At 37.6% G+C, this 25,210-nt stretch overlaps 1 protein-coding gene across 1 annotated transcript in view; it reads right to left on the bottom strand.

Annotated features, from left to right (window-relative positions):
- Positions 1-25,210, bottom strand: part of SPATA17 (spermatogenesis associated 17) — a 203,092-nt gene that overhangs the window by 99,003 nt on the left and 78,879 nt on the right. The window contains exon 6 of the mRNA XM_018059937.1: positions 23,923-24,046. Within this exon, the coding sequence (XP_017915426.1) occupies positions 23,923-24,046 (124 nt within the window). The remainder of the gene's footprint in view (positions 1-23,922; positions 24,047-25,210) is intronic.

Here is a 25,210-nt window from a genome sequence, read left to right as displayed (position 1 = left end):
GGGAAGATCCCCTGGAGAAGGAAATGGCAATCCACTCCAGAACTCTTGCCTGGAAAATCCCATGGACGGAGGAGCCTGATAGGCTACAGTCTATGGGGTCGCAAAGAGTCGGACACGACTGAGCGACTTCACTTCTCTTGCTTGGTTCTTCAACAGAGGATTTGGTTTGAAGATGATTCCACAGTTTGGGGCTAAAAGGTGACTTCCAAGAAATTAGTAGCTAAAATAAAAATGCTTGGCATTATAGAAACAGGCAAGTAAATGAAAATTTTCTTCTGTTAAAGAAAATGTACCAATGGAATGGAGCATTTGTCAAGCATCATTTCCAGTGTTCTATAGGACTCTGCAAAAAAAACCTGACATCCCATGAGTCATTGAAGAAGGGTTATTTCTTAAGGAAACAAGATAAATTAATTTTAAACTTTATCAAAGTCTTATCAAAATTTTTAATTTTATCCATGCTTCTTGGCCGTAGAACACTATGTTGCCTTAATCTGGTTGGCTACAATCTTGTGTCCAGATCCTAAAGGCCACCTCGTTTTCAGACCACTATGTTCTCACACAGTTCTGTTCTGAAGACCTGTGGGTGGCTTCTTGGATGGAAATTATGAACTAGTACCTACCAGATATCAGTTATACCTGCCACTTTGTGACAACTGAGCTCTGTGATAATGATTTTTGTACTTTTCTGTACGTTTCCAAGAAATAAAAATTTTATTTTAGCTTTTTAAAGTTATCTTTTTGCTTTCCTATTTTTGCTCTGGTCTCCTCAATGGTAAGGATCCTAGAAAATTCCATCCCATACGATTCATGACCCTATTATCTTTTATTACTACTTTAACTACAAGCCCCTCTGGTGGTAATATAATTTGATAACATAATTTTTTCAAAAGAACTTGGCCAATTAACATTTTGATCAAGAAACTGACCTATTCTCAAACAAATAACAGTCTGGTCTCTGTTTTGGGTGATGTACTACTGGGTTGTTTTACAAGTTTGTATGCGTTTTGGGGTTTTTTTCCTTCAAAATTTGAGGAAAGAGTACTACCCTTGTACTTTTTAATCCATAATTCACTTCCTCTCTATAATCTCACTGTACTAGCTGAAATAAAAAATAGGCACAGCAACTTAAATTTCTCCACAATAGGATATAGTTGGATCAAGCAGCTGTCTGGTTTTTGGTGAAACTGAGTTTGCCCAAAGAGTTTTCTGCTAAATTAATCACGGCTCTCCTTTACATTGCTGGTATATCCATCCTCAACTACCCTGTTACTCTTCCTCATTCCCTTGCCTAGAATCTTTTCAACCTTGGCATGTGGAACCCATCTCCTGTCTGTGCTAACCCACTCAGCTATGGCCTCAAACTTTTCAATAAATACATTTTCTACCTTTTATAAAAATTACAACTGAAGCTGCCTTCTCGTCTAGAGCACCATTTCCCTTGCAGCCCTCCTGAGCAAAGCATTCAGATGCAGTACTTCCCTGGATCGCAGTGACCAGGGATAGATTTGCATCATCTCAGTGCCCCAATGTCACTTTCAAATCATGCTGCGTCTACCTTCTCGCAGTCTGAATATCTCTTCTTTTGTCCTTCCTTATGGTTATTATATACAGACTCGCTGGGCATTCCTCCATATTCATGATAGCCTTTGGCATGTCATTCAGGCTTCCCTTCTACTTTGCGTTCTGGCAAAATTTTAAGTGATTTTCATGTATAGACAGGCAACCATTCCAACAGTGATCTTCACAGTTCTTCGACTCCTTCACCCTCACTGACCTTCACCCTGATACAGCGTTAGCCGTGCCCTACATATCGTCGTCATCCAAGTCTGCTCTGTGTTAATAATTCAATAAGCTTAGACACAAACATCTCATCCTCTTAACTTTCTAGTCCCCTAGATCCCACATTCTTAGTTAACCATAAGATCGATTCCCAAAAGATCTCAAGTGGAGTGATCTCTCAAGTTTTTCCTAATCTATTACCTCTTCTTGCCCTCACTTTTTTCCCCTAGTAATCTGAATCACATGGTTGGTTATTTTAATGACTCAGGTTCCAACATCCACCATCCTAGCCATGCCCCAAACCATAATCCATTCAACTATGCAGTAAAACTTACTGGTTAATTAATTAAATCTGAATTCCCAACTCTATCTTTCACTTCTTCTGTGATCCTAGCCTTTATTACTTAAACTCACTGTAACATGGGTACTGTGCTAAGCCACTTCAGTCATGTTTGACTCTGTGGGATGTCATGGACTGTAGCCCACCAGGCTCCTCTGTCCATGAGATTCTCCAGGCAAGAATACTATAGTGGGTTGCCATTTCCTCCTCCAAGGGATCTTCCCAACCCAGGGATTGAACCCAGGGCTCTTACACTGCAGGCAGATTCTTTACTGTCTGAGCCACCAGGGAAGCCTCTGAAATAACAGAAGTACCCCATCATGTCATGTGTGTGCGTGTGTGCTCTGGTGCTTATTGCTCAGTCGTGTCCTCCTCTTGTGACCCCATAGACTGTAGCCTGCCAGGCTTCTCTGTCCATAGGATTCTCCAGGCGAGAATACTGAAGTGGGCTGCCACTTCCTTCTCTAGGGGATCTTCCTGACCCAGGAATCGAACCCAGGTCTCCTGTACTGCAGGCAGACTCTTTACTGATGGAGCTATGAGGGAAGCCCCATTAGGTCATTAGTAAGTTTAAATATGTTAATATAGCTAAAGCACTTTGAAAAGTGCCCAGGACATAGGATTTACTTAATAAATGCTAACTTTTTAAAAGAGGCTGTACCATGTACTCATTGTGAATGTGAACCCTGGTCTAGACCATTACACGCTAACACTGACCTTAGGTCCTTAATTTCTCTGTGCATCATCAATGAATTGGGGATAACTGTCTACCTTATAGAGTGGTAATGAGAATTAAGAGAGGTAATTCATATAAAACAATTAGAATACTTAGCTCATAGTAGGCCTTCAATGACTGTTAAGTGTTGTTACTGTTATTCTCCATGTTTACTAGCTCAGGCTGCTGATAACTGCTGGAATAAATCATATAACCAGGCAGACTGGAGACACTACCTATTCGTGGACTTCAAATCAAGCTGTCCCTCAGAGCCCCTATCTGTCTCTGAATCTTCTCAAGATGATTTTAGAAGATCAACTAGGATTTTGAAGTTCTCAAAATGCAAATTTGCTTCAACTTTCAATCATCCCTACAAAAATATCCATATATGATCGTACACTTGTTTCATTCCTTCTGACTTACAGGGTTAAATTCTCCTTCCATCTATTACTGCCTTCAACTTTTATGCTTGTCAACACATCGTCTCCCACCTTTATTGGGTCCATGCTTACTTAGTTATTTCATCTCTCCTGTAAACTTTCAATCCAGCTCTCACTGCTAATAAAACTAATACTATTGATTTCCATCTATTCTTTTCTCAACTTGTTCTGAACTCAAGTAGGCATAACTGGGTTTAAATATCGGGCTCTTTATCACCTTTCTTTCCCTTCGTTGCCAATTTTCTGTCCTGACCATTCCATAATGGTTCTTGGCAAATACTGTGCCTCACTTCTACCATTAACTATACTATCTGTGACCCCATGGACTGTAGCCTGCCAAGTGCCTCTGGAATTCTCCAGGTCAGAATACTGGAGGGGGTAGCCGTTCCCTTCTCCAGGGCATCTTCCCAACCCAGGGACTGAATCCAGGTCTCCCACATTGCAGGTGGATTCTTTACCATATGAGTCACCAGGGAAGCCCAAGAATACTGGAGTGGGTAGCCTATCCCTTCTCCAGTAGGTCAGCTGAACCCAGCAATAGAATCAAGGTCTCCTGCATTGTAGAAGGATTCTTTACCAGCTTAGCTAAGAGGGAAGACTCTTACTGAATATATCAATAACTGTATCTTCAGTATTATCATTTGGGACATTGTTATGTCTCAGTTCTTTCACTGACATGAGCATTCATCATGAATGAAACATTCATTCATTCATCATGAATGAAACATAATGAAAGAAACATTACTAGTCAGATCGACAGTGAGGTGTCAAAGACATTTGTGTTCTTAGAGCTATCTCTTGACCTCAAATAATATGATCACAAAACAATGTGTAACTCCATGTAGAATAGGATTTCCGTTGTTTCAGAATTTCACCTGATGCCTCAGAGATGAAAATACTTAATAGACAAGTACCCAGCCTGACTCTTCTCTTTTCTTAACAAAGCATATACGTTGCCTAAAAGCTACCCAGAAGTGCCCCTTGTCTTCTTGTGAGAGGATCTTGCATCTTAGACTTATGCCTTCTACCTCCTGGTGTTTAAAGGAATTGATTAGCTAATTCACACAGGGATTAAAGGTAATGATGCTGAATATGTTGTCTACTATTGTTGTTGTGTTTGAGACCCCATGGACTATAGCCTGCCAGGATCCTCTGTCCATGGGATTTCCTAGGCAAGAATATCAGAATAGGTTGCATTTCCATCTCCAGGAGATCTTCCCAATCCAGGGATTGAACCTGCAATGTCCTGCATTGGCAGGCAGATTCTTAATCACTGAGCCATCAGGGAAGCCCATGTTGTCTACTAGATACGTTCAAATAAATAGAACTTCAAAGATATGATTTCAGCCATCATCCAGGAAAATGTTCTTGAAATAGGACCTTTCTCAGCTGCCTTCAAAACTATAACATAAAGAGAAAGTGTGGTGTTGAAGGCAGCCAGATCTGAGTATGAAATTTATCTCCATGCTATCTAGTTGTAAAACCTGGTTTGATTTGGGACAAATTAAGCCTTTAAAATTGTTAGTTTACCCTATGCATTTTCATTTTATATAGAATTTCCCCTTTAAAATACATAATATATTTTAGCAATATAAAAATCAGTTACTAAAAATTTTTACAGCTTGCAAAATAATTATTTTAAATAGTTTTTTAATGCAAAGAAGAACTAGTGAATAACTGAGATGGAGATAAAAGTGTCCTTTCTTATTTTGAATCTGAAATTATTATAAATCAGAATTATGACATGTATATAAGCCATTCATTTATTAGTCAATCGACATTACTTATGAACCTGCTTTGGTATTGGGGATGTTAAAACAACATGATTGCTCTCTTTTATAAGTTCATCTACTTTAGGCCAAAGTAGATGTAACCATAACACCAGTGGTAAATGTTGAAACACAGAGGGGGAAAAAAGAAACAACTCTGCCTTGGAAGGTTAGGGAAAGCTCAACGATAATTCTGACATTATTTCAATAACAGCTGACAGAGAAGTTGCTTTTGAGATGGCTATATAATTAAGAATGTAAGCAAAATAAATAGAATCATTTTAGTGATGTGAGTTCAATAGTAAAACAGAAGATCATAAGGCAACATATGAACATAGAGCATAAATACAAATAATTAATAGGAGTAAAACAAAATTATATTATCTTAATGTGCATATTCAAAAGCAGAGACATTACTTTGCCGACTAAGGTTCGTCTAGTCAAGGCTATGGTTTTTCCTGTGGTCGTGTATGGATGTGAGAGTTGGACTATGAAGAAGGCTGAGCACCGAAGAATTGATGCTTTTGAACTGTGGTGTTGGAGAAGACTCTTGAGAGTCCCTTGGACTGCAAGGAGATCCAACCAGTCCATTCTGAAGGAGATCAGCCCTGGGATTTCTTTGGAAGGAATGATGCTAAAGCTGAAACTCCAGTACTTTGGCCACCTCATGTGAAGAGTTGACTCACTGGGAAAAGACTGATGCTGGGAGGGATTGGGGGCAGCAACTGGTTCCAAATAGGAAAAGGAGTACGTCAGGTTATATATCATCACCCTGCTTATTTAACTTATATGCAGAGTACATCATGAGAAATGCTGGGCTGGATGAAGCACAAGCTGGAATTAAGATTGTCAGGAGAAATATTAATGACCTCAGATATGCAGAGGACATCACCCTTATGGCAAAAAGTGAAGAACTAAAGAGCCTCTTGATGAAAGTGTAAGAGGAGAGTGAAAAAGTTGGCTTAAAGCTCAACATTCAGAAAACGAAGATCATGGCATCCAGTCCCATCACTTCATGGCAAATAGATGGAGAAACAGTGGAAACAGTGGCTAACTTTAATTTTGGGGACTCCAAAATCACTGCAGATGGTGATTGCAGCCATGAAATTAAAAGATGCTTACTCCTTGGAAGGAAAGTTATGACTAACCTAGGTAGCATATTAAAAAGCAGAGACATTACTTTGTCAACAAAGGTCCGTCTAGTCAAGGCTATGGTTTCTTCAGTGGTCATGTATGGATGTGAGAGTTGGACTATAACGAAAGTTCAGTGCTGAAGAGTTGACGCTTTTGAGCTGTAGTGTTGGAGAAGACTCTTGAGAGTCCCTTGGACTGCAGGGAGATCCAACCAGTCCATCCTAAAGGAGATCAGTCCTGGGTGTTCATTGGCAGGACTGATGTTGAAGCTGAAGCTCCAATATTTTGGCCACCTCATGGAAGAGTTGACTCATTTGAAAAGACCTTAATGTTGGGAAAGATTGAAGGCAGGAGGAGAAGGGGACAACCGAGGATGAGACGGTTGGATAGCATCACCGACTCAATGGACATGAGTTTGGGTAAACTCCGGGAGTTGGTAACGGACAGGGAGGCCTGGCGTGCTGCAGTTCATGGGGTCGCAAAGAGTAGGACATGACTGAGCGACTGAACTGACTGAACTGCATGATCACAGTTCATTTCAAATGGATATTAGAACTGAAATTCGCCTGCAATGCCTGAGACCTGGGTTCAATCCCTGGATTGGGCAGATCCCCTGGAGGAGGGCATGGCAACCCACTCCAGTATTCTTGCCTGGAGAATCCCCAGGGACAGAGGAGCCAGCTCGGCTACAGTCCATGAGGTTGCAAACAGTCAGACACAACTGAGCCACTAAGCACAGCACATGTATGGCAAAACCAATACAATATTGTAAAGTAATCAACCTCCAATTAAAATAAATTTAAAAAAAGTAATAGTGGATTCATGTCAATGTATGGCAAAATCAATACAGTATTGTAAAGCAAAATAAAGTAAAAATTAAAATTAAAAAAAAGTAAATGGAAAACTAAATCCAAATAAATTTAAGGAAAAAAAATTAAAATTCAACTCATTAGTGAGACAAACTAATAAACATCTTGAAAACATAACTTTTCTCAAAACTAAGAAAGATTATATCATTTTGGCAAATCTTTCAGTATAGTAATAGCTAATTAAGATATGCAGTTTATTTATTTTAGGTCCAATGGATAGTCACAGATTAAGATTTAAAGATAAATTCTTCCCCTTTCCTCCTTGCTCCACATCTTCCTTCCATTTTCTCATCCTTTATTTTACTGTCTGTTGTGATACTGTGTGGATAACATAACTCACTTTTTGACTGAAATACTTCCAACTGTCAAGGCTTACAGTAGATAGAAACAGTAATTGACAAGACTATTGGTTACACAGGAAACTTGCCACTTTATACTAAAATTCTTAAAATCATGCTCTACACAGCAAAATGAAACATTTTATATATATTTAAAAATAAACGATTGCAATTCCTCTTTGTTTTTTGTGACTATATTAAAAACACATACTACTGAGAACACTTTCTGTGTCTTTTAAAATATTTATCTAATTTATTCTGCATAGAATCTTAAGGTCATAGATAATTTCTTGTGTTGGGCTATGCATGCTGTGCTCAATCACTTCAGTCCTGGCCGACTGTTTGTGACCCCATGGACTTGAGCTTGCCAGGCTCCTCTGTCCACTGGATTTCCCAGTCAAGAATACTGGAGTGGGTTGCCATTTCCTTCTCCAGGGGATCTTCCCAACCCAGGGTTTGAACCCCTATCTCCTGTGTCTCCCACACTGCAGGAGGAGTCTTTACTGCTGAGCCATCAGGGAATATTGGACTCTACCTTAACTTAAACTCAAAAGTTAACAAATATGCATGTCCTTAAAAGTGATCTTGACCAAATTAGCTACATTAGACAATGATTGAGTATCTTAACCACTGACTTAGTGAAGAGTTCATTTTAAGGAAACGTTTGAAAGTATAGTTTCTCTCCCTATGTTCCTACTTTTAATACAAAGTGTGTTTGATTATGAGCTTCTTTGGTGGCTCAGAGGTTAAATCATCTGCCTGCAATGCAGGAGACCTGGGTTCGATCCCTGTGTTTGATTGTTGGATATAAAGGCTGGGGAAAGAGGTATGGAGGAAGAGTAAAGGAGAAAAGAGAAGGGAAGAAAGGAGATGAACTTAACCAAAGCCTGAGATTTTACAATTTGGCCACCAGATACTTAGTTGAAAGACATCTAAAGTTTTCCAATCCAGAAGAGGGAGATAAATAGGGAGAGCAGGGCTTATCTACATATAGTTATTCTTCTGGTCTTGCAGAAGAGCTAGGATGAATCATGAGCTAACAAATTCCACTTCTTCATTGTGTATCAGTTATAACAGCATCTAACTTAGAACTGGTCTTAATCTAAAGTATCTATGAAAGTGAAGTGAAAGTCTACTGCTAAGTCGCATCTGACTCTGTAATCTCATGGACTGCAGTCCGCCAGAATCCTCTATCCATGGGATTTCCCAGGCAAGAATACTGGAATGGGTTGCCGCTTCCTACGCTAGGGGATCTTCCCTACCCAGGGATCAAACTCATGTCTCCTGCTTGGCAGGCAGATTCTCTATCACTGAGCCACCAGTAAAGCCCATAAAGTATTTATGATGTATCCTAAAAACAGAAGAATAGTCAAAATAAGAGGAATAAATCTTCAAATCTACAAGGTATTACAGACCCAGTTATTTCATCAGATCTAGTTAAAGCAATGGTATTAATTTCCTTGGATTTCTAGATTTGGGGTTTCATTATATGATTAATAAAATTAGTGATATCGAAAGGAATCACCCCAAACTCAGTCTTGTCTAATCAATGAAGAAATGGATAGAACTGATTGCAATTAACTTACTAGCAACATTAACTGTATACAAAACCAACAGAAATAAGTACATAGTAGTTAGCTGTAAATTATTTTCCATAAAAGATTTATATACAATGCAATTTAAAGTCTGGCGTGCTGGGAACAAGGATAAGTGGAGAAACATTTTACACTGAGGAAATGGGAATTAACTTCTGTGAAACATTTTGTCCTAATTATTTTCTGACTTGAATTTTCTCTTAAAACTGTATTGGATACCATTTCTAAGTAAAAAACAGACACACATATATGTACATGTTATATATAATTATCTATAATATATATCTATCCATGCATATAAAATTACTGGAAGAATATAAACCAATTTTTAACAGTGGTTATCTTTGGGATGGTATAATATGAACAAATTTATTCTTCTGCTTTTATCCTTGTATTACCAGGTTTTGGTACTGAATATATTTTAAGATTGTGATTAGAGAATAGTCCCAATAAACATTAGTTAAATGTTATTTTTTTAAAAAAACAGTATTGAAAATTTTATATGAGTCTGAATTTGTATGTTTGTATACATACATATTGGGCCTCCCAATATGTATGTATATAGCTCAGTTGGTAAATCATCTGCCTGCAATGCAGGAGACCAGGGTTCGATTCCTGGGTCCAGAAGATCCCCTGGAGAAGGAAAAGGCAATCTACTCCAGTATTCTTGCCTGGAGAATCCCATGGACAGAGAAGCCTGACAGGCTACAGTCCACAGGATCACAGGAGTTGGACGTGACTTAGCGACTAAACCACCAAACACACATATACATATAAATACACAATATACATATGTATATAATTTATTTTTTAATATCTAATGAGAACTCTCTCTGTTCCATAACCCAATACATTAAAAACTTACCAATGTACTAGATGGAAGTAAATGGATCCTGAGTTTATAAAATAAAATGTAAAAGAAATAAGAGAGAGCCAAAGAAAATCAGGTGCTTCAATTTTAAAAACAGGACTAAAATAATTTAATTTATTTAAATGTCTGAATGCTAGATTGGCTATCTGATTAAGCAGATGATTATTTAAAGCACATTAAAATAAAAGTTAAATCTTATGTGAGCAAGATTAACCGGAGCAGCAGGGTTTGCATACAGTACAAAAATGAAGTCCAACCGCAGGTGAAATAAGAGTGAAATTGATGAGCATAACCTTTGGGCCCCTCGTTTATGGTAGGCCCTCTCCAAGACAAAGGGAGGGACCCTGGCAATGTGCTCACATGGTTGTGTTTTTTGGCAAAATTTGATAAAAATAAAACAATCAGTTAATTCCACTGACTCTCTATATTCTGCCTTATCCTTTATCATGCCCTGGTTGGGTGGCACGAGAGTAGCTATAGACATGTTCTGGATCAAGCTAGAAAGAAGGCAGTCATATACTTAAGTTTAGTTGGATATATTTGCATATATTGGAGAAGGAAATGGCAATCCACTCCAGTATTATTGTCTGGAGAAGTCCAAGAACAGAGGTGGCCTGGCAGGCTACATTCCATGAGGTTGGAAAGAGTTGGACACGACTGACTGACTAACACTTTCAATTTCATATATTTAAGTTTAGTTGGATATATTTACATATATATTTGTGGATTATTTTTTTTCTGGTACTTCCAAGTATACTTAAAATTTGTTAGTGATCCCAATATAGGAATAACTTTCAGGAATGTTCCTGCAACTCACTGTGCAGATTCACCAGGCATCACAAATAAAGACGCAGATCTAGAGACTGCAAGGCAACACAAACTTCCTAAGGTGTGTGGCTCTGAAAGTATGTGGGTAGTGGATAAGAAACAGGGTTTCAAAAGGGGTATAAACTGCCAGAAACTGGACCATGGAAAATCATTGTAAAATTCGCATGTGTGATAAATGGAGAATTTGATTCTCATCATTTACCTTATAAATGGAAGTTCTCCCATTTCAAAACTGAGCTCAATAATGCAGCATGAGCAAATAGAAATACATCATTTAACTTGTTTTGTAGTAATAAGAAATTTAGGTCAACATTCCTAGAGAAAAGAGTGAATAAAATTTTCCTTCTCACTCTAGAAAATATAACAAAATTACTGTCAAAAGAAGCAATGAAAGAGTATGAGGCCAAAATACAGAGAACACATACTATAGAGCAGTCAGGCAGTTAGTAAAACTACTGTTCTGTTTTGAGATTTTGAATTCTGGTATTGTACACATTAACACCTGAGATGTATATGAAATGATGTTTGCTCACTAAAAAAGTATTCCTCTTCTTGTATTTGTAACTGTACACTATCTTTTTTTGCATCTGTAACTATTACTTTTAACTTACATATACTATTGGCCCTGAAGAAGTCTTCATACAAACCCAAGGATTTCCTGAAATGAAACACTCTTTGCACTCCCTGGTACTTTCCCTGCAGTTACAAACACCATTCACCTTCAGAGACACAACAAACCCATGTATCACAGAAAACACAGGAGAATCAAGACCCATCATCTAAAGACTCATGTTGCTCCAGAGATGTGGCTGTCATCAACAAGTAAACACCTCATGAAATTGTATGAAGCGAAATGAAAGTGTCAGTCACTTAGTTGTGTCCTACTATTTGTGACCCCATGGACCATAGCCTGCCAGGCTTCTCTGTCCGTGGAATTCTCCAGGCAAGAATACTGGAGCGGGTTGCCATTTCCTTCTCCAGGGGATCTTCCCAAACCAGGGATCGAATTAAGGTCTCCTGAATTGCAGGGAGGTTCTTTACCATTTGACCATACTATCTTCTTAAACCATACTATAGTATTTACCATACTATCTTCTTAAACGTGGATCCCCAAATTGTATAAGCTTCAAGCCCCACAACACATAAATCCACCCCAGTTCACATGTACAGGAGAGATTTATAGGATATTTGCTAAAGAGAAAAAAGAAAATCTTTTAAAAAAACAGTATATTGAAAAGAAAAAATTATAAATAATTAAAGCAGCTAGGTACTTTTCTACTTAAGAAGTCTTTAATTTAGCTTAATTTTTGCTTCTACCCATATTTTTGCCTCTGTTTCTTAGATGTGGGTGGTTTGATAATGGCAAGGACACAAGAGTGGAAAAGGGACTCATTTTGGGGACACAACAAGATATTTTCTTTCACCACTTCATCTGTCTCTTCAAAGAGTTCTGATAATGGATAATTTTATCCCTTTCACATATTACAGGATAATAAAAACTATAATGTTAAAGAGGAAGGAAATAAAATGTAAAAGTTAATAGCTAATTCATTCTTCATGGTAGTTCAGTCCTTGGCCTTTTCTGAACAGAGACTGCCAACAGTAACAAATTATATTACGATTTTGTGATGTAGACAGTTCACTTGGGACCAGGAACAAATGACCAAACTTAAGACCTGCCTCTTAAACCACAAATCCAAAGATCATAGGTCAAATCTTTATTCACTACATAATCTTCCCGAAAGAATGTATCTGCCAAGTGTCCAGGGAAAAATGAATACCAAACAATGGCATTTCAGTCACCAGTAAGATAACTGCTACTTTATAGAATATCGTGAGGATAAACAGAATAAAACTGCTTTGTGCTACACACAGGAGGGCACCATAGAAATGTACACGACGTTCTGGCTTGCTTTACTCTTTCATGTGCAGGACCTGATGCTTTCTAAGGCCCACCTGACTTCACATTCCAGGATGTCTGGCTCTAGGTGAGTGATCACACCATCGTGATTATCTGGGTCATGAAGATCTTTTTTGTACATTTCTTCTGTGTATTCTTGCCACCTCTTCTTAATATCTTCTGCTTCTGTTAGGTCCATACCATTTCTGTATGGTAACAAAAGCTAGTGGAGGTGAAGGAATTCCAGTGGAGCTATTACAAATCCTGAAAGATGATGCTGTGAAAGTGGTACACTCAATATGCAGCAAATTTGGAAAACTTACCAGTGGCCACAGGACTGGAAAAGGTCAGTTTTCATTCCAATCCCAAAGAAAGGCAATGGCAAAGAATGCTCAAACTACTGCACAATTGCACTTATCTCATATGCTAGTAAAGTAATGCTCAAAATTCTCCAAGCCAGGCTTCAGCAATACGTGAACCGTGAACTTCCAGATGTTCAAGCTGGTTTTAGAAAAAAGGCAGAGGAACCAAGATCAAATTGCCAACATCCGCTGGATCATGGAAAAAGCAAGAAAGTGCCTGAAAAACATCTATTTCTGCTTTATTGACTATGCCAAAGCCTGTGATTCTGTGGATCACAATAAACTGTGGAAAATTCTTCAAGAGATGGGAATACCAGATCACCTGACCTGCCGCTTGAGAAACGTGTATCAGTTCAGGAAGCAACAGTTAGAACTGGACATGGAACAACAGACTGGCTCCAAATAGGAAAAGGAGTATGTCAAGGCTGTATATTGTCACCCTGCTTATTTAACTTCTACGCAGAGTACATCATGAGAAACGCTGGGCTGGAGGAAGCACAAGCTGGAATCAAGATTGTCAGGAGAAATGCCAATAACCTCAGATATGCAGATGACACCACCTTTATGGCAGAAAGTGAAGAGAAACTAAAGAGCCTCTTGATAAAAGTGAAAGAGGAGAGTGAAAAAGTTGGCTTAAAGCTCAACATTCAGAAAACGAAGATCATGGTATCTGGTCCCATCACTTCAGGAGAAATAGATGGGGAAACAGTGTCAGACTTTAACTTTTTGGGCTCCAAAATCACTGCAGATGGTGACTGCATCCATGAAATTAAAAGATGCTTACTCCTTGGAAGGAAAGTTATGACCAACCTAGATAGCATATTCAAAAGCAGAGACATTGCTTTGCCAACAAAGGTCCGTTTAATCAAGGCTATGGTTTTTCCAGTGGTCATGTATGGATGTGAGAGTTGGACTGTGAAGAAAGCTGAGTGCCGAGATGCTTTTGAACTGTGGTGTTGGAGAAGACTCTTGAGAGTCCCTTGGACTGCAAGGAGATCCAACCAGTGCATTCTGAAGGAGATCAGTCCTGGGTGTTCTTTGGAAGGAATGATGCTAAGCTGAAACTCCAGTACTTTGGCCACCTCATGCGAAGAGTTGACTCATTCGAAAAGACACTGATGCTGGGAGGCATTGGGGGCGGGAGGAGACGGGGACGACAGAGGATGAGATAGCTGGATGGCATCACTGACTCGATGGATGATGAGTCTTGAGCTGAACTCCGGGAGCTGGTGATGGACAGGGAGGCCTGGCGTGCTGCAATTGATGGGGTCGCAAAGAGTTGGACATGACTGAGCGACTGAAGTGAACTGAACTGATGCAGGACTAGTTTTTCTCTATCTTTGTACATGAACTCACTTAGAATCAGTTTCTTATAATACTAAGCCATTTCAGAGAGAGGGTAAAAAGAGAGTGCAATGAATTGTGCGTAACTCAAGGAGCAGTACATAATCATAATGCTGGTGATTTCAAGAAGGATAACTGGATGGTCATAAACCTAGAGAGAGAGGGAGAGACAGAGATAGAGATCAACCTAGAGAGAGAGGGAGAGACAGAGATAGAGATCAACCTAGAAACTGGGAATGAACAAAATTAATGTTTTGAAGTGAAAGAATTGGTTTTATAAGGATCAAGAGGTCTAAAATGAGCCCAAGAGAATTTCTTACAGGGGTATGTTTTAATATCACCCTTGAGTTTCCCAACCATTGCATGTTGTACACCTTTGTCTAAGGACAATGCCTTATGAGGTGACTCCCCAAAGGCACTTTCCAAACACATTATGTATGTGAAGACACATCACACACATACACATATACAGAGGCAGGTGCACACTGAAACACAGCAATTCATCTGTTATTTCCTCACCTCAAATTAAAAGCAAGCAATCACATAAAAAATGATGGGGGGAAGGGAGTTGCTCAGTTATGTCTGACTTTGCGACCCCACAGACTATACAGTCCATGGAATTCTCCAGGCCAGAATACTGGAGTGGGTAACCATTCACTTCTTCAGAGGATCTTCCCAACCCAGGGAATGAACCCAGTCTCCCAACCTGCAGGCAGATGTTTTACCATCTGAGAAACCAGGGAAGCAGTCACATATTAAATATTTAACATATATCTTCCCACTTATGATACTGGAAACATAGAGTTGAAAGCAATAAATGATTTGGAGGCGTTACTATATTTCTTAATTTATGCATTCTTTCATCTTCTAAGATTTGTCTTATAAAGATGTTGTACATGTCAACAGACTACCACTTAACTTCTGGCATATCAGATTTAATTTTTAAAATGAAGATATTTTCCTTCTGTATACAAATAAGATTTCATGCAATTTTAAAGGCAAAGTAGCTGAAACCATTTGTTTCTCTAAAAAATGTAGTAATTAAAAGTAAAGTTTTGTCAATATTAATTAGACTATGGTGCCTTTTTAAAGGATCATAAATAACTGAAAGTCATTCTCAGCATTGATAAGATAATTTTAACTGCCCATTAAAGGAAAAACATTAAAAATCTATTATATACGATGACATGAAAGATATTTCCACAAAACATGTATTTAATTAAGTGTATAATTTTAATTAAGCATATATTTTTTTCATTTTAGTTATAATTTGAATATGTATAAACTATTAAATTCCATAACTAAAATAAAATGTGGAAAAAGTGAGTGTCAGTGACTCAGTCATGTCTGATTCTTTGTGATGCCATGGAGTGTAGCCCCCCAGGTTCCTTTGTCCATTGAATTTTCCTGGCAAGAATACTGGAGTGGGTAGCCATTCTCTTCTCCAGGGCATCTTCCCAACCCAGGGACTGAACCTAGGTCTCCTGCATTGCAGGCAGATTCTTTACCATCTGAGCCACCAGGGAAGCCCAAAATAAAATATGCCTAATTTTAATATACTGAGTTGTAAATATATTTTGTATTTATTTATCCTTTTATTGGCATATTAAATTTTTTTAAAGGGTAATATTTTCAGGAAACTATTTCAGGAAAGTAATATAATCAGGAAACTATTAATGTCTATAATTTTATATAATAATTTATATTTCTAAATATTAATTTTTCTCAATAGACCTTGAGTTTTACATTGTATCTATAACTTTGCTGACCTCTAGGAAGATCCTTAAAAATCTGGCAACACTTCAAAGGCAGTATCTTATAATAACTCCAACAATAGTCCTTTGCATATATCTACCAGTAGGTGGAGCAGACAACATAATTTATTATCCAAGAACAAGGACAAGGGAATGAAAATCTGTTTATTTGGAATAAAACAAATTTGCAAAGGAGATTTTCTTCAAAGGAAATATGTCCTATATGTGTTAGATTCAGTTTGACTGGTTACTGAATCAAAATAAATAACTTTATTAAATAATCAATCTTTGCAGAAAGATAAATTAAATTTACAAATGTAAGCAGTGTTTGCATTTTACTTACTCAAATCAACTAAAATTAGCTTTCTTTTCATAAAACTTTTACAGAGACAGAGATTTTTTTGATGTGTTCATTTAATAAGGGCACTAAATCCAATCCTGTGTTACAGGTGATGAGGTGCATAACAAACAGTATTTTCTGGGAAATATAATTGACTAATCCTATTATGTCTGTAGCAACAAATTAACCTTATTACTACTAGTAAATGGTGATTGATTATTTATGCAAATAAGTTACCATGTTCAGTTTTCTCATTGAAATAAACATATACAAAAGGTGCTTTAGTATGACTTGAACTTTTTAATTAATAAAACCCTGAGGGGTCTATTAATTCACTCATTGTAATATTAGTTATTTACCTGAGTAATTCCTATTAGTGTTAATACATTTGCTTGCATAAAGATGTGATAATTATTACCATTAAAAATCAGTAATAGATTTTGGAACTATTTTAAGATGTATATTAGATTTGTAGTAGAAATATGCTTAAAACTGACTTTAAAACTATGCTGGCAGTATGAATACATCAGTATATCAGCATAATTATCTTAAAATTAATACATTAAGTAACACATGACTTCATTTATTATCTATACATGAATTCACAAATACAATTTTAGTTTACAAAATTCTTCACATTTTCTGAAGCATGGTCTGAATGTTTTATTTCAACTCATCTAAAGTAAGCTATAGAATTATGAAATTAATATGAAAATTAGTATTCTAGAAATTACATTAATGTCATTCCTAAATTCTTGAAATCACTAATAAAATATTGTCTTTCTCCTGGCTAAAAATACGATCAGAAGACCTCAACAAAACTTCTCTTATCCTCCTATACTCTTATAAAAGTTATTTAGGTTTGAATATTTTTTCAGTAAATTTTCAAATATCTGAACAAATTGAGAGTTAAAATTCACACAAGCCTTTAAAAATAATTTATATTTTGCTTTTATTTTGTACTTAAATGTGTATTTAATATAATTTGAAAACAAAACTCTGAAAACAGACAGTGCAATTAATCTATAAACATTTGACTTGGGAATATTTTTCTTTCTGCAGCTTCACTTCTTCCCAATAGCCAAGTAATCTTGAAAAACATCATTAACAATACTTGAAAGTGAAATATTATGCCTTTCATTCTCTGAGTCTTGCTTAGGTTTGGAAAAGTATGTAAACATTTTTATTAAAATAAAAAAGTAAATGGAATCAACAAAATCATAAACATAAGATGTTAATTTCAGCGAGACTACCTATATAAGCTGAATCAGAAAGTTGGCAATTTCCTTCTACCCCTTCCAAAGAGACTGAAATTGGAGGGAATTCTTGTAGTTAAGGGGTATATATTATACATTTATATGACCTGATCCTAGTCCTAGCATAGTATCAGAATGATTGTAGGTACAAATAATACATTATTTGGAGTAACTGATGAATTTTAAAGTTAAGATTTATATTCACTATATTTAGTAAATAGTGTTGCATATTTTTGTGAAGGTGAAGCTGATTTATAATTGTACCTGTAATATCAGTTTTACAATTCAACTTTTTAATTCATGATGAAAAGCACCTATTTAAAGCTAAGGAAAGCAAATTTGGTGGATATAAGGAATAAAACACTTAAAATTTCCAGTACCATCCTGTTGAAAGTGAAAGTCGCTCAGTCATGTCCAACTCTTTGCAACCCCATGGACTATACAGTCCATGGAATTCTCCAGGCCAGAATACTGGAGTAGGTAGCCTTCTCCAGTTGGTACAACTAATCCCCTGACCAGAGTAAACAGATGAGACCAGGATGATGCCACTATTCTGTCAGGGAAGAAAGAAAAGGAAAGAAGAGAGAGAGAAAAGAGAAGGAAAGAAAGGAAGCTGGAAGCTTGCCTTAGGATCAAAAGTGCGTCTAACAAAAGTGTGTCTATAGTTTCAGAGGACTGTCCTTTTATTTTCAGTTCAGTTCAGTTCAGTTCAGTCGCTCAGTTGTGTCTGACTCCCCACAACCCCATGAATCACAGCATGCCAGGCCTCCCTGTCCATCACCAACTCCTGGAGTTCACCCAAACTCATGTGCATCGAGTCAGTGATGCCATCCAGCCATCTCAGCCCCTGTCGTCCCCTTCTCCTCCTGCCCCCAATCCCTCCCAGCATCAGGGTCTTTTCCAATGAGTCACCTCTTCACAGGAGGTGGCCAAAGTATTGGAGTTTCAGCCTCAGCATCAGTCCTTCCAATGAACACCCAGGACTGGTCTCCTTTAGGATGGACTGGTTGGATCTCCTTGCAGTCCAAGGGACTCTCAAGAGTCTTCTCCAACACCACAGTTCAAAAGCATCGATTCTTCAGCGCTCAGCTTTCTTCACAGTCCAACTCTCATATCCATACATGACCACTGGAAAAACCATAACCTTGACTAGACGGACCTTTGTTGGCAAAGTAATGTCTCTGCTTTTGAATATGCTATCTAGGTTGGTCATAACTTTTCTTCCAAGGAGTAAGCATCTTTTAATTTCATGGCTGCAGTCACCATCTGCAGTGATTTTGGAGCCAAAAAAATAAAGTCAGCCACTCTTTCCCCTGTTTCCCCATCTATTTCCCATGAAGTAACTTGTGATCAAATATTAAAGATCAGTATGACAAAATATATTAACTTGCAAGATTCAAATGAAAATTCCTGACATGTTTACATTATTCCTCTCTTAGGGAGGTGATTTAAAAACATCGTTTCCCTGTATTGCCCTCAGGTCAGTGAAGCCAGGTATGAAATGTAGAGGTAGGCGGCATCATTATGAAGATTTCAACTAATTTTCTTCAATAATTAAAGGAAAGCAAAGAAAGGAAATGAGAAAATGAGAGTTTTCAACAGCTAAGACAAACAGAAGAAAGTCAAAGTGTAGAGTCTTAGTTTATCCTTGACAGCTTAAATTCTAATACGATTGTTATCATTTACTGAATGTTCTCTAAGGGCCTGGAAACATTTTAAACATATTAAATTTAACCCTCACAACGTTCTTTCAAGGTGCAGAGTGAAACAGAGGCTCAGACAATTCTAGGTAACCTCCCAGTGATTCCTCTTTGAGGCTATGGTACAGTAGAAAGAGTGTGGGCATTTATATCAGACAAAGCTGAGCAGGGCAGCCAAGCTCTCAGGGTAAGAATCATTTCATTGGATGCCAGGAAGTTCTAGGGACAAGTGATCACTAAACTGAAGTTTATATACACAGATATTACTAGCAGTCAGCATGGGATAAACAAAGAGAAAAATGAGATACAGCATTGTTGGCTTGTATTGTTAACACAAACACAATAGTAATTTCTTTGAAAATTCATAAAGGTCCACGAGTCAAGTTACCTGGTCAAGTTTGTGAAATGATTTGTTAAACCAGGCACTTAATTTAAAACTGAAAAAAAATAAATACTTTTAAAAGTAACATGTATAAAATATCTACCATATTCTCTGACACATGGTAGGCACACCATGGATATATGCTATTGTATTATTTTTATTAGTAAAACAACTAAGCCTTTATGGTCTTTCCAATTTATTACATTATATACCCAATGACTAAACAACTCTGGATAAAATGGAATTAACAGATGCTTCAATTAAATCCCACTTCATCATTTTTAAAATTGCTTTCTCTATCACACTACTAATCATAAGTATAAACCACACAGAACTCAGATTAAGAAACTTTATAAGTATAAAAGGAATTCAAAATTTTCAAAAGAAAGAAACTGTCACCAAGAATGAGCACTAGGTTTAAAGAATTACAGGATATATTTATAGCTGCCCTTCAGTCAGTTCAGTTCCGTCACTCAATCGTGTCCGACTCTTTGCAACCCCATGAATTGCAGTACGCCAGGCCTCCCTGTCCATCACCAACTCCCAGAGTTCGCTCAGACTCACATCCATCAAGTCAGTGATGCCATCCAGCCATCTCATCCTCTGTTGTCCCCTTCTCCTCCTGCCCCCAACCCCTCCCAGCATCAGTGTTTTCCAATGAGTCAACTCTTAGCAGGAGGTGGCCAAAGTATTGGAGTTTCAGCTTTAGCATCATTCCTTCCAAAGAAATCCCAGGGCTGATCTCCTTCAGAATGGGCTGGTTGGATCGCCTTGTAGTCCAAGGGACTCTCAAGAGTCTTCTCCAACACCACAGTTCAAAAGCATCAATTCTTTGGTGCTCAGCTTTCTTCACAGTCCAACTCTTGCATCCATATATGACCACTGGAAAAACCATAGCCTTGATTAAACGGACCTTTGTTGGCAAAGTAATATCTCTGCTTTTCAATATGCTATCTAGGTTGGTCATAACTTTTCTTCCAAGGAGTAAGCATCTTTTAATTTCATGGCTGCAATCACCATCTGCAGTGATTTTGGAGCCCCAAAAGATAAAGTCTGACACTGTTTCCACAGTTTCCCCATCTATTTGCCATGAAGTGATGGGACCAACCAGATGCCATGATCTTCATTTTTTGAATGTTGAGCTTTAAGCCAACTTTTCACTCTCCTCTTTCACTTTCATCAAGAGGCTTGTTAGTTCCTCTTCACTTTCTGCCATAAGGGTGGTATCATCTGCATATCTGAGGTTATTGATATTTCTCCCGGCAATCTTGATTCCAGCTTGTGCTTCCTCCAGCCCAGCGTTTCTCATGATGTACTCTGCATAGAAGTTAAATAAGCAGGGTGACAATATACAGCCTTGACATACTCCTTTTCTTATTTGGAACCAGTCCGTTGTTCCATGTCCAGTTCTAACTGTTGCTTCCTAACCTGCATACAGGTTTCTGAAGAGGCAGGTCAGGTGGTCTGGTATTCCCATCTCTTGAAGAATTTTCCACAGTTTATCGTGATCCACACAGTCAAAGGCTTTGGCATAGTCAATAAAACAGAAATAGGTATTTTTCTGGAACTCTCTTGCTTTTTCCATGATCCAGCCAATGTTGGCAATTTGATCTCTGGTTCCTCTGCCTCTTCTAAAACCAGCTTGAACATCTGGAAGTTCATGGTTCGCGTATTGCTGAAGCCTGGCTTGGAGAATTTTGAGCATTACTTTACTAGCATGTGAGATGAGTGCAATTGTATGGTAGTTTGAGCATTCTTTGGCATTGCCTTTCTTTGGGATTGGAATGAAAACTAAACTTTTCCAGTCCTATGGCCACTGCTGAGTTTTCCATATTTGCTGGCATATTGAGTACAGCACTTTCACAGCATCATCTTTCAGGATTTGAAATAGTTCCACTGGAATTCCATCAGCTCCACTAGCTTTGTTTGTAGTGATACTTTCTAAGGCCCACTTGACTTCACATTCCAGGATATCTGGCTCTAGGTGAATGATCACACCATCGTGACTATCTTGGTTGTGAAGATCTTTTTTGTACTGTTCTTCTGTGTATTCTTGCCACCTCTTCTTACTATCTTCTGCTTCTGTTAGGTCCAGACCATTTCTGTCCTTTATCGAGCTCATCTTTGCATGAAATTTTCCCTTGGTATCCCTAATTTCCCTGAAGAGATCTCTAGTCTTTCCCATTCTGTTCTTTTCCTCTATTTCTTTGCACTGATCACTGAAGAAAGCTTTCTTATCTCTTCTTGCTATTCTTTGGAACTCTGCATTCAGATGCTTATAATCTTTCCTTTTCTCCTTTGCTTTTTGCTTCTCTTCTTTTCACAGCTATTGTAAGGCCTCCCCAGACAGCCAGTTTGCTTTTTTGCGTTTCTTTTCCATGGGGATGGTCTTCATCCTTGTCTCCTGTACAATGTCACAAACCTCATTCCATAGTTCATCAGGCACTCTATCTCTCTCAGATCTAGTCCCTTAAATCTATTTCTCACCTCCACTGTATAATCATAAGGGATTTGATTTAGGTCATACCTGAATGGTCTAGTGGTTTTCCCTACTTTCTTCAATTTAAGTCTGAATTTGGCAATAAGGAGCTCATGATCTGAGCCACAGTCAGCTCCCAGTAAGTTTTTGCTGACTGTATAGAGCTTCTCCATCTTTGGCTGCAAAGAATATATTCAATCTGATTTCGGTAGCTGCCCTTAGTCTCAACAAAATTGAAATTACCATTAGTAATTAACATTTGAAAAAAAAGTTTTGCTAAAAAGATTTGGAATTCTGTATCTTTAAAATGTAGCCCACTAATCACACAACTAAAATGTTTACATTGCTATGGATTTTAAAATAAAAATTGAAAATACTTTTACTTTTTAGTTTTCAAATTATCTTTAAATTAGTACCTGGGTATTTAGAGTGGAAAGACCTCAGTCTGAACACCAGAGCTATTACTACTAATTTTGTGTCTATGGCCAGTCACAAAATTATCTGAATTTCAGTTTCCTTGCCTGTTAAACAAAGACAATTCAGCTATTCAAATCAAAGTAAATATTAAGATAGTAATCATTACTGAAAGTATTGTTATTTAGACTACCAAATAGAAGCCAGAAGTACAAGAGACCTGTGTTCCAAATGTACACAGCCAGCTCAGTATTTACTATGGTTTTGAACTTAGATACCTCTAAGGAAGACATTCAGTCTTAAATTCACTCTCTCCCACTGGGATAGGACTGGCTTTCCCTGTCTGAAGAGATTTTCATATGCAACTCAGCAAGAACCCTAAAATTGGGCTTGAAGTCTAGGAGAAAGAATAAAACCGAAGAAATTGCTAGTTTCCAGCCTCAAGCTCCCATTGGGCTTTCCCTATGGCTCAGCAGTAAAGAATCCGCCTGCAGTGCAGGAGATGCTGGAGACTTGGATTTGATCCCTATCAGGAAGATGCCCAGGAGAAGGAAATTTCAACCCACTCCACTATTCTTGCCTGAAAAATCCCATGGATAGAGGAACCCAGTAGGTTACAGTCCATGGGGCTGCAAAAGAGTCAGATATGACTGAATGAGCACAGCTTTAAGCTTAAGTAACAAAACACTTTTCAATCCCTAAATTCATGCTTTTTTAAACAGCAACAATCTTATTCTTTGTGAGCAAAATATTCTACATGCAGTGTATATTTTCTTAGTAACCATGAGATCTGAGGCACTGAAACCTACCCACATATCAGAAAAGAAACATCTTAATATTCCAAATTCCACATGTACATCTCTATACGAATATACAACTGCTCATGCAGTTTGGTTAAAAGCTATACCTGAAAACTTGCATCAGAATTTAGAAAGGATGGTTTTAATCTCAACATTGGCTCAGGTCACAGAAACAACATGAAAGCGACCTCAACTTAATAACTTCTTAGCTCTTGATCAATTCACAACACAACCGTGAGCCACTCAGTCTGCCTTTGGAAACGGATGTTATGCCCTTGATGGTGGACTTGGACCTTTCTACCAGCCTGGCCCAGCTGCCTCCATGAAGCTGCTGTCACAGGGCAGCCGGGGTGCCTGCGTGCACCTATAGAGCAGCACAGAATTGAACTTGAAGTAGTGTCTTTGCGGTATCTTTTCAACGAGTCATGTCCCATTCAGCCTGCTAGTTTATCTCTGTCAGGCTGGGGGCCCCAGTGGCTTCCGCGAGCTGTCAGGGACAGGTAGACCAACCTGCTTTGTGCTGAGGAGGTAATGCATCTTTCGAGCCTGGTAATCTCTTTCTTTCTCCTCCCTTTCGAGGTCTGCCTTCTTCTCTTCCCTTTCTTTCATCTCTGCAAACTCTTCCAGGGCCTCCCTGCAGCGAAAGTTTGCAGTTATTTGTGATACGAAAGATACGCTAACCTTTTAATTCTTTCACTGATGAGAATCAAGTCAGTTTTTGAGGGGCAACCTTCCTCCACATTCATCAAAATCAGTGGAGTAATCGATCTTACCAGCACATTTGAAATGAATCTTTGCAATCCTTAAAAAGCATTTAAATGATCTTTCAGTGGTGAAATTTTGAAAATCAAATATCTACATATTAAAATCAGTTCAGTAGCTAATAGACTATATTAAATGCAAAGTAAGTTAATTAGTGTGCTATCATTTTCCTTGGCTGAAGATTAACCATTTAGACTTAAAACATCTAAACTACTGATTTCCTTTAAATTTGGTATTTACAAAGCTCTAGTTGTTTATTTTACATACTTATGGGCTAATTTTAAAAATATGATAGAGTTTTAAACATATACTTAATTTAGTCTAAATTTACTTCAGTTAAACAGTTCAAATATTATCAACAATAATACATGTACTATCTTGTCTTTGAAAGGCTGACATTTTATTCAGTTATACCAATAATTAGAATAGAAGTCAAACTGTGTACATAAAAGTTCACAGCATTCTAAGTGTAACAAATCCCATTAAAATAATGAAACTTTTCATCATTTATATACGTGTATATAAGAAATTTAAACACATAATTAGCTCTTAAAATATACTATGTGAAAAATACCTACTAAATAGAATAATAATATCAAACTATGGGAGAATAATCCTTTATATTTCAAAGAACAAGTTTAACACTCACATTAAAATAATGTTTTGAAATTGTACTTTTTTTTTTTTTAATATGTAACATACTGTCTAGTTCTGTAAGTAAAATTTTAAGTAAATCTTCTAGGCACATGCCTCAAAGATAGCAGGGAAAGTAGAGAAGAGAATTCCAAAAATTAAAAAAAAAAAAAGGGTCCTGTTCCTACTGCAATGACTAGAAATATTTTTGTTGCAATTTTCTGTTAAAGGCTACTAATACAATACTTCATACAAGGTTACTTATGAAACACACTGACGTTTAAAAATCACCATGCCCTGCTATTGCAGCAGAGCTATTTTTTCCAACATAAGATTAAATTGCAAAATAAATGAATTACTTGGAGTGGCATGGCCCTCATTTTGCCACCCTTCTCTTGAAAAT

Source organism: Capra hircus, chromosome 16 (genome assembly GCF_001704415.2).
Source record: "Capra hircus breed San Clemente chromosome 16, ASM170441v1, whole genome shotgun sequence".
NCBI lineage: Eukaryota > Metazoa > Chordata > Mammalia > Artiodactyla > Bovidae > Capra > Capra hircus.
The sequence above is the reverse complement of the archived record's forward strand: the minus strand, read 5'-3'. Positions and strand labels throughout refer to the sequence as shown.